We start from the raw sequence: 10874 nt of genomic DNA, 5'->3' as shown, positions 1-10874 counted from the left end.
GTATAGATTACACCTCAACACAAAGAAAACAAAAATCCTCACGACTAGACCAATAAGCAACATAATAATAAACGGAGAAACAATCAAAATTGTCAAGGATTTCATTTTACTTTGATCCACAATCAAAGCCCATGGAAGCAGCAGTCAAGAAATCAAAAGGTGCATTGCATTGGGCAAATCTGCTGCAAAAGACATCTTTAAAGTGTTGAACAGCAAAGATGTCACCTTGAAGACTAAGGTGCACCTGACCCAATCCATGGTGTTTTCAATCTTTTCATATGCATGCGAAAGCTGGACAATGAATAAGGAAGACCAAAGAAGAATTAACGCCTTTGAATTGTGGTTTAGAAGAAGAATATTGAATATACCATGGACTGCCAAAAGAAAGAACAAATCTGTCTTGGAAGAAGTACGACCAGAGTGCTCCTTAGAAGCAAGGACGGCAAGACTACATCTCACATACTTTGGACATTTTATCAGGAGAGATCAGTCCCTGGAGAAGGACATCCTGCTTGGTAAAGTAGAGCGTCAGTGAAAAAGAGGAAGACCCTCAATGAGATGGATTGACACAGTGGCTGCAACAATGGGTTGAAGCTTAACAACAATTGTGAGGATGGTGAAGGACCTGGCAGTGTTTTGTTCTGTTGTACATGGGGTCACTATGAGTTGGAACCGACTTGATGGCACTTACCAGCAACAACAACAAATAATCCTTTTGTTTCCTTTCCATTCTACAGATATTTATTAAAGAAAAATAACAGTTTGTGTACTGTTTGCATTGTAGGAGGCTAATAAGAAGATAGCCTTATGTAGTTCTTACCTTTTTGTCAAGTACTTTTTCATTTTAATTACTACTAATTAATTCTCTAGTGTCTTTCTCTTTAAATTTCACATAAGCCTGTAATAGTATAAATACACCAAGTCTCCTAAGTCTCAAATCAAATCCCAAAATAGCAATATCTAAAAGGGGAAAATTATTATTTTTTTATTTTTTAAAAATACCTCTAATTTAATCCTATGAAATGCCATTCCATCTCTAATGTCATTGCCCAAGTTAACTCATGTCTGGGATGTTGTAATAGTCTGTTGACTGGTCATTCTACAGCCTGTTTCCTTCTTCTCTCTTCTTGTTTATCTGGTGATTCACTATTTAAAGAATGTGACTTCCCAGGATGAAGGTATTTCTATATATTTCTAGAAGCTATAAGTGAAGAGTTACGGGGAGAAATAAGTAGGTAGTGTGCCTAATACATGACCTAAACTCTTTAATCAGACATTCAAGGCCATCTTCACTCCATATAGTTTAGACTCATCCACTCCTCTGAACATAGCATGGCAAGCTGCCTCTAGTAGAACCTTGAGTTATCTTTTATCACCTCAGAGTCTAGATTCTTTTTGTTTTTTGTAGTTGCTGTATAAATGTTTGTTCAATGAAGATATCAAAACCCTGCCAATCTTGGAGAGACAGTTTGTTCAAACTTAGCTTGTGTAATAAGCTCTTTGACTTCTCTAGCCTTTTGATAAGAAAGGACTTATTTTGCACCAGGTACTTTACATAATTATCTCATTTAGTTCTCATACATTCATACAAAGCAGTTATTATTAATCTAACTTTCAAACAGGAGACTGAAACTGAAGCATTATAAAATTTGCAGAAGATTCTACATCTATTGACTGGTGGAATCAGGATTAGAATACCGGTAGGTCTAAGTAACTCCAAAATCCATGTTATTTCTACCACTCAGTTTGACCTGTGTCATATCCTGTCTTGAGTGGGAAAGTAAAGATAGTGAAAAGAATGCTAAACCTATAAGCTAAAGAGTTACAGTCTGAGCTCTGACACATTTTAAATGACCTTGTGAAAGTCACTTTTTTCCGTGAAGTTGTATTTTATCATCCTAAAAATGTGGTTTCTTTTTTAAGCTCGGTGACGGTTATACAAAGATTTATTTTATTGTTTGTACCTTAAACTTATTTATCAGTATTCCTTTACATGTGTTATATATTTAATAAAATTACTTCATAAAAAAGAAAAAAGAAAAAAATTACTAAAACAAAGGAAAATATGAATAGTCTTTCAAATACCTCTGAGCTCTAGGAGATACTCTAGACACCCCTTAATCCAGTCCTTTTATTTTATAAAGTTTGTGATTAAGACATTGAGGCACATCACTTTACCAAAGGAATAAAAAAGTTAGTGGTTGAGCTGAAACTCAATTATTCTGATTTCCACTTGAATGATATTCCCTCCCTCTTTTGATAAGTGAATAGTTGCTTTTCTAGCAGACAAATAAGATAGTCACAGTAAGGTTAGGGGGCTTGGCTGCCTGCTGGAGACTCCCGGGAGGCTTGGCACAGAAGCCTTCCCAGAGCTCGCTTCACCTCTTTGTTCAGCAGAGTGTAAATGAAAGGGTTGAGCATTGGAGTGACCATTGTGTAGAAGACAGCAGGGGCCCCAGCTCCTGCCCCACTGGAGCGAGGCTGCAGATAGATACACACAGGTGGCATGTAGTACAAGAGCACCACTGTGAGGTGTGCAGTGCATGTGGAGAAGGCACGCTGTCAGCCCTCAGCTGTGTGTGTCCGCAACACAGAGGCCACAATAAAGAAGTAGGATATGAAGATGAGGATCAGACAGCCTGCAGCCACAATGCCAATGTTGGCAAGCATGATAATCTCTTTGTTGGTGGTGTTTGCACAGGCTAGCTTCAGCACAGGGGGCTTGTCACAGAAGAAGTAGGCAACGTGGTGAGGTCCATAGTAGAGCAGGTGGAAGGTGAGGGAGGTATGGATTGCAGAGTGTATAACACGTATGGCCCAAGTGATCCCAGCCAGCCCTGCACACATTTGCCTCTTCATGGCCACTGGGTAGTGTAGGGGTTGACAGATAGCCAGGTAACTGTCATAGGCCATGACAGTGTACAGGAAGCATTCAGTGCTGGCCAGGAAGTGGAAGCAGCAAAACTGGACAGCACAGCCCTCAGAGGAGATCACCTTCCCATACAGAGTCAGAAGACCTGCCATTACCTTCGGCATTGTCACTGTAGACAAACATGCATACAGGAAGGAGAGGTGCCCCAGGAAGTGGTACATGGGGGAGCGGAGATGGCAGTCCGAGCCCACCCTTATGAGATTGAGGAGATTCTCAGTCATGGTGACGCTATAGATGAGAAGGAAGAGGAGGAAGAAGAGGGAAGGATGTTCAGCTGTGTACATCAGGCCCTCAAGGAAGAAGTAGCTCACCATAGTCTGATTGGGGTACTCTGTCTCGCTGGCCGTTTTGTCACCCAGAGTGGTTAGTTATCTCCTTGCAGCAAAACTGATAACAACAGATGTAATAAATAGGCATTTACCTCTCTTGAAATATCATTATCCATTGGGCCAAGCTATCATTCCTTCTTCATGAGTCTTTTCAATATGAGATCTGCAATATTTATGAAGTACATAAAGGACTGTCAGGATTATTTGGAGAAGTGTACCTCCGAAATAATGGCAATATAAGCAAGTATTGCAAATCACTCTGTCTTTGGGTATATATATTTTTTCATATGTTCCAGAATTGTGATGTCCCTGTCCTCCTAATTTGTTCTGCCATGCTGCAGATATGGGTAGGCAGGTTCTTATCTTCTGGGGACCTTGCCTAGAGTTTGGGGCCTATTACATCAGCCAAAAACAGGGCAGTCCCACACTTCCCTCACCCAGAGGGAGTTCTTTGGAATTTCAGCTACTAACAACCCTCAAGTGTATGACAAAGAGCCCTTGGAGAGTTGTCTAAATAATTATCAAGATAAATTGTGCAGTATATTTCATGCTCGTCCTATAAAACTTTGTCTCGTTAACCGTTTAGGAACTTTCCACTTAAAACTGTCCTTTTTGTTGAGACTTTCCATCAGGCCAGAATTGAAATTGAAGCATTCTCTATGATTTTTTCTCATCTATTATCTCCAAAATCTAATCAGATGTTGAAGTATGTGCAAATTTTCTTTAAACTGCCTTTTCTGTTATCTTTTCAATTACCATGGATGTTACCTAACCCTATCTTTGTTGATTTTATACCTAGATTTTCACAGTGGTCTTTTCTGTCCCATCTCTCAATCACTCCTCTAATCCAACAAATGATTCTGCATTCAACTCCTTTGTCAGTCTTTAAGCAACATATGTAATTCGTTTCTCCGCTTTATTAGTCTCCACTGCCTAAAGCATAAAGTGCATCTCAGTCTGCTATTCACAGTTATCTGTAAACTGCCGCAATTATAATGAAAAAAATCTTATCTCTTGCAATACTCTAAAGAAACTCCTCTTCCCTGGGGATGCAGTTTGTCTCTTCTTTTCTTCAATTCACCATAATCTCTCTCTGATTTCACCACAACATTCTACTTTTGAACCTTAATGGAATACTTTTAATCTACCTCCTGAAATCTATTCTCTATGGTTATGTTTGAACTTTAAAGGAGTCCCTATATAAATATTTTATCTCGCATTGATGTATTTATTACTGAAACCTGATAGTAATTTTGATATGTATGAATAACTATCTAAGCACATACTTCCTTGGACTGCTTTATTGTTCTATGTGTATATGTCATGTCTCCTAAGAGCCACAGAGGGAAAAAAACATCTCTAGTTTTGCATCAACACTTCTGAGATAAAGCAGTAGACATAGCAGGGAGGCAAGTTTATTTAGACTCCTACAAATGTATGTTTCAATCCCTAGTCAACCACACATTTACTGAAAAGATATGAAGCATGGTGCTTAAATTATCTGTTCCTCCATTCCTCAAATTTAAATTGGGTATGTCATCGCTGGTGTTCCATTTAAAGTAACTGTTATTTTACCTAGTATAGAGTGGGGCACACAGCATAGGACCTTAATTGTTCAATGCAGTGGTCTCTCTTGTGGTGTTCCTGACAAAGAGCTACGCAGCATCTACTTGAATAAATTTAGTAATGGAGTAATCCCTATTTCACAAGAAATCCTGTTCCAGTGTTGGATAGTTCAATATATATAATTGTTTTACATCAATTGCATATATATATATATATATATATATATCTTGTATTTCAACCAATTAGTTTTAGAATTGCCCTCTTCATAGCCACTAGAATGACTATGATTAAAACACACAATAGCAAGTGTTATTGGATATGGAGAAACTGAAACCCTCATAGATTGTTAGTTGGGATGTAAAATGGTGCAGTCACTTTGGAAAACCATTTGCCAGTTTTTCAAAAATTTAAACATTAATTTGCTGTAAGCCAAAAAAAACCCCAAAAAACTAAATCCACTGACATCAAGTTGAGTCCAACTCATAGTGACCCTATAGGACAGAGTGGAACTGCTCCTTAGGGTTTCTAAGGCTGTAATCTTTATGGAAGTAGACTGCCACATCTTTCTCCCATGGAGTGGCTCGTGGGTTTGAACCACTGACCTTTTGGTTAGCAGTTGAGCACTTAAGCACTGCACCAACTGTCCTTTGCCATATTACCTGGCAGCTCCATTCATAAGACTCTACCAAAGAGAAATGAAAACATATATCCACAGAAAAAGTTTTCTGTGAATGTTTGTATCAGAAATGTTCATAATAGCCAAACCCTGGAAACAATCCAAATGTTCATCAAATGGTGAATGGATAAACAAAATGAGTATAGCCATACAATAAAATACTATTCAGCATTAAAAAGGAACAAAATACTGATACAGTCTACAAAATGGATGAAACTCAAAAAACGTTATGCTAAGTGAAAAAAGCCAGACACAAAGATGGCACACTGTATAATTCCATTTCTATGAAATGTCCAGAAAAAAAAAAAACAACTGTAAAGACAGAAAGTAGATCAGTGAGTGCCTAGGGCTGGGGGGTGGCAAGGAGACTGACTGCAAATGGGCATGAGGAATCTTTCTGAAGTGATGGAAATGTTCTAAAATTGGGTTGTAGTAATGGTTGCGCAACTCTGTAAATTTGCTAAAAATCTTTGACTTATACGTTTTGGACACGTAAATTTCATAGTATGCAAATTATACCTCAATAAGCTGTTGAATAAAAGAACATAGCAATCAAAAGAAGGAAAGTCTACTGAGTGACACTTACTGTATATGTTTCCCACTCGATCATGGTGTGTTATTTTCTTAATGAGTTGGTGGATTCTATTTGCTAATATTTTAGAAGTTTTGCATTGATTTTCATGCCTTATATTGCTTTGTGCCATCTTTATCTGGTTTGCGTTGTTGTTAGGTACCATCCAACTGGTCTCAACTCATAGCAACCCCATGTGACAGAGTAGAACTGCACGGGAATTTCTTGGTTATAATCTTTATGGAAGCAGATAGCCAGGTTTTTGTCTTGGGGAGCCACTGGGTGGGTTCGAACTGCCAATCCTTCAGTTAGCAACCAAGCCCTTAACCATTTGCAATACTAGGGCTCTTTTTTATCTAGCTTGGTCCCCTGTTATCTAATTTACACTTTTACTTCTGCTTTATTAGTTATTTCCCTATTTTCAGTATCTTAATGTCCACTTATTGACTACACAAAGTGAGCTTTTACTATTTTGCCTCTTCTTTCTCCTCCTGTTTCGTAGTTGCATTGGTTCTACTTGATAACAGTGCATAACATTTGTACATTAGTTTTCTACCTTCACTCCCACCTTTGTTTTAGTCTTACGTTTATATATTTATATATCGTTAAATGTTCACCACCTATCCCTTGGCTGATGAATTTAGAATTCCTTAACTTTATATATGTTGAACATTGTTTTCACATAGTCTTGATCTTTGAAGGACAGCTTGGCTGAATATAAAATATTTGTATCACATGTTGGTTTTAAAATGTCTGATGCCTCGTCTAATTATTTTGCCTTTGTAAATTATTTGATCTTTTTGCCTGAAGGCCTTAAGGGTTTTATCTTTATATTTGAAATATAATATTTTTACTAGGATATGTCTCAGAGTTGACTTTATAAAGTATTCCAAAGACTAGATATAGGAAGTTATCAATCCATTCATGAAATTAACATGATAGTGACATCAGCTGTCTGCCTAAGATGTAATCTGCTTCTGGCCACCAAAAAAAGAAATAAAAACAAATCCGTTGCTGTCGAGTAGATTCTGACTCATAACGACCCTATAGGACAGAGTAGAACTACCCCGTAGATTTTCCAAGGAGCGGCTGGTGGATTTGAATGGCTGACCTTTTGGTTAGCATCTGAACTTTTGACCACTGAGAGACAGGGGCTCCACAGGGGAGTTTAAATTTCCCTTTCAATTCTCTGGTGGGTTGACTAGCCCAAAGAGAAGTCTTAGCCTTCTTTAACTGTGACAAATGAATCCAAGGTTTTATTCCCTTATTGAAGCACTTACTAATGAGTGTCAGAGACTACAACTTTCAGTATGGATTACACTTCAACATAAAGAAAACAAAAATCCTCACAACTGGACCAATAAGCAACATCATGGTAAAGGGAGAAAATGCTGACTTTGTCAAGGATTTCATTTTACCTGGATCCATAATCAACTCCCATGGAAGCAGCTGTCAAGAAATCATACAACATATCACATTGGGCAAATCTCCTGCAAAAGACCTCTTTAAAGTGTTAAAAAGCAAATATGTCACTTTGAGGACTAAGGTGCACCTGACCCAAGCCATCGTATTTTAAATCATCTCATATCCATGCAAAAGCTGGACAATGACGACCTAAGAAGAATTGATGCCTTTGAATTATGGTATTGGTGAAAAATATTGAATATACCATGGAGTGCCAAAAGAAAGAACAAATCTGTCTTGGAAGGAGTTTAACCAGAATACTCCTTATAAAGGAGGATGGTGAGATTTCATCTTACATGCTTTGGACACGTTGTCAGGAGAGAACAGTCCCTGGAGAAGGACATTATACTTGGTAAAGCAGAGGGTCAGCACATAAGAAGAAGACCCATAACGAGACAGTTTTACACAGTGGCTCCAACAATGGGCTCAGACATAGCAAGGATGGTGTAGGGCCAGGTAGTATTTCACTCTGTTTTACATGGGATGCTATGAGTTGGAGTTGACTTGATGGCACCTAACAACAATTTGGCTGCACATTGATTGGTGAGGAGGACCAAGTATGGTCTTTTCCAACAAGGTTCTAATGAGTCATTTATCTGTTGTCTCTTTGAATGTACATATTCTCCTGGGGTGATGTTAGGCAGACTTAAGTGATCTAGTTTCTGTTTATCAAAAGCTTCTTTAACCTGTGAAAGCTATCCTTTAGAATATTGGATTAAAGATTGACAATACTTTCAGTAATTCAGGTTGAAGAATATTAGGGTTGGTGTAGGCAACATAAGGAAGAAGACCCATTACATGGTACTCCCAGTAATTATTTCACAGGGGGTGAGTTTGTGAGATCCAATTGGTGTGGACCTCAGATTTAAAAGAACTAAGGGAAGGACCTTAGTCTTGGATAAATTTAAAGTTTCACAAAGCTTGACTATTTGGGTCTTTCTTATTCCGTTAGTTCTCTCTACTAGGCCAGAAGACTGAGGATGATAGGGATGATGTAGTCTTTGATGAATGGGAAAAACTCGACACAGTTCGTAAATGACTTGAGCAGTAAAATGAGTTCCCCTATCATTACAAACAGTTCTTGGTACTCTCCAGGTAAGTAAGATGTTTTTAAAGAGTTGCTTTGCAACAAAGTCTGCAGAAGCATGATGTCAGTGGAAGACTTATACCCAATGTGAAAATCTACAAATTGTTACTAATACATGTTTATAACCATTGCAGGGTGGAAGCTGAGTAAAATTTAGCTGACAATTCAAGCATAGATCTGGAAGGTAAAGGTTATTGTCCAGGTAGAACTTCAAAGTGTTTTCTGGGATTGTAGTGAGGGCAACTAGGGCAATGAGTGGCAACATGTTCAGCAGCTTTGAAAAGTTTTACCCACCAATATTTTGTTAAGGTCTCAGTGATCTTATCTTGTCCCATGTGGGAACCTTCGTGTAAGACTTGCATCATAGAAACATGCAGGAAATTTAGTAAGACAGTTTTATTACTAGGACTAGTTCATAATTTAGTGGCAGGGTCTTGGTAACAGTCTTTTTCCATGCTTTAATTTTGTCTACTACAATGGGCTAATTGTTAGTGTTTTAAAATTTTTCTACACTTAATTCATGAAGGTTGGAGGGATCAATAGACAAATTTTGGGTGTCCCTTTCTTTATAATTGCAGAAATAACTTGAGAGGTAGTTTATATATTTGGCTGCCATATCAACAAGAATATTTCTTCTAATTTCTTCAGTTTGGGGTACTCATTTTCATTGGTGAGCTTGTGTTTTTATCACAATAGTTTCAAAGGAGAGGAATAGAGTGTCTGGAAGGTCCACTACTAAAGCTCCTTTTTTTAAAACGGAATTTCCAGAAGATGTCAAAAAGCCTCTTTGTTTCCATAACATGCAAAAATCATATACAGTTCCAAAACAATATCTGCTATCCAAAAAAATACTAAAATATTTTCTTGAAGTAATTCTACAAGCTCTAGTGAGGGCAATTAATTCAGCTTGTTGAGCTAAAGTAGCTTCAGAGAGAGCCTGACTCTCAAGGACTTCAGTAGAACTTAATAGTGAGGACTAGCAAGATTACTTTTTAGGCAGGAACTATCCACAACAAAACTAAATCAAGATTAGTTAAAGGGGTCTCTTGTAAGTCTTTTTAAAGGGTTAAAAGATGCACAGTCAAGTCTAGGAAATCATGTGTAGAATAGTTGTTTTCATTAGTTACAGGGAGAGAGTAGATGGATTTAAACAGGCCATGGAATATAGTCTAATTTGATATGTATTCAGGAGGAGAACTTCATAGGAGATGAGCCTGCTGGCAGAAGTATGTTCTGTCAAGGCAGAATTAAGTAAAGCAGACACAATATGTGGCACATAGACATCTAAAAAATTTCCCATGACCACATCTGCTGTGATTTCCACTAGTTTATCAGTAGCAGCCATAGCCCTAAGGCAGGGAGTTGTAGGCTATAATAGCTTACAGGTCTCTGCTGTATTCCATGTTTTTGAGTTAGTATGGCTAAAGCATTTCCAGACACTTCATGTATAAATGAGGAAAAATCTATGTGGTAATTAGGAAAACCTAGAGCAGACGTGTTCATTAAAGCCCCTTTTAACTAAACTATGGCCTCTTGATCTTCTGGTGCAATTTGGAATGAATCCAGCTCAGGGTGAAAGTGGTATGAGAGAAATCCTCAGCATCACTTGTGGAGTGAATTTTAAAGGGCATTTCAAGCAAAGGTTTATTTGAGTTGAAGGTGTATATGATGAAGCATTTTTTGGGGGGGAGGGAAGGAAAGGGAGTTCAGATAAATTGTTATCAGAAGAGTAGGAGGGCAAAGAGGGATATAAAGAGGTACAAGTGAAACAGAAGAGGTTGGAGCAACCAGCAGGGGAGCAGTATTATCTGAAGTTTGACATTGCAATTCTTTATTCTGCTTAGTAAACTTAGAGATAGTGTCCCGCAGAGAAACAGTTTTACTGTCTTGATGTTTCTTAGAGACCTTAATATATCAATCAAAACAGGCATCCCACTGGGACTGTTTAATCTGGGAGTGTTGGTTCTCTATATTACTGTGCAGAAAAGCAACTTAAAGAGATAAGAAGAACCTCAAAGTGGCCACTGATTTTCCAAACTGTCTTGACTATGATTATACAGACAAGAACATGCACAATAAGAGACCATAACACTTGGTTCCTGTAGTGAGCAGGAGTCCCAGAAGGTTGCTACAAATCTCCTTTAGACATGGCATTTTATAATAACAGTAACAAAAAAAAAAAAACATAAAATAAATTTTACTTGAAAGAACCAAAACAAATCCACAATAAAACTTAAAGAGCTATCAAT

At 37.9% G+C, this 10874-nt stretch overlaps 1 protein-coding gene across 1 annotated transcript; it reads right to left on the bottom strand.

Moving 5' to 3' along the window:
• Positions 1-2310: 2310 nt before the first annotated feature.
• On the bottom strand, positions 2311-3370 carry LOC101352419 (olfactory receptor 10S1-like). The gene is given in 2 exon segments (XM_012559248.1): positions 2311-3271; positions 3354-3370. Coding segments are annotated over 2 exon segments (978 nt in total).
• Between the last annotated feature and the right edge of the window lie 7504 nt (positions 3371-10874).

Source organism: Trichechus manatus, unplaced genomic scaffold (genome assembly GCF_000243295.1).
Source record: "Trichechus manatus latirostris isolate Lorelei unplaced genomic scaffold, TriManLat1.0 scaffold00227, whole genome shotgun sequence".
NCBI classification, from domain to species: domain Eukaryota; kingdom Metazoa; phylum Chordata; class Mammalia; order Sirenia; family Trichechidae; genus Trichechus; species Trichechus manatus.
This window is presented reverse-complemented; position numbering and strand designations above follow the sequence as displayed.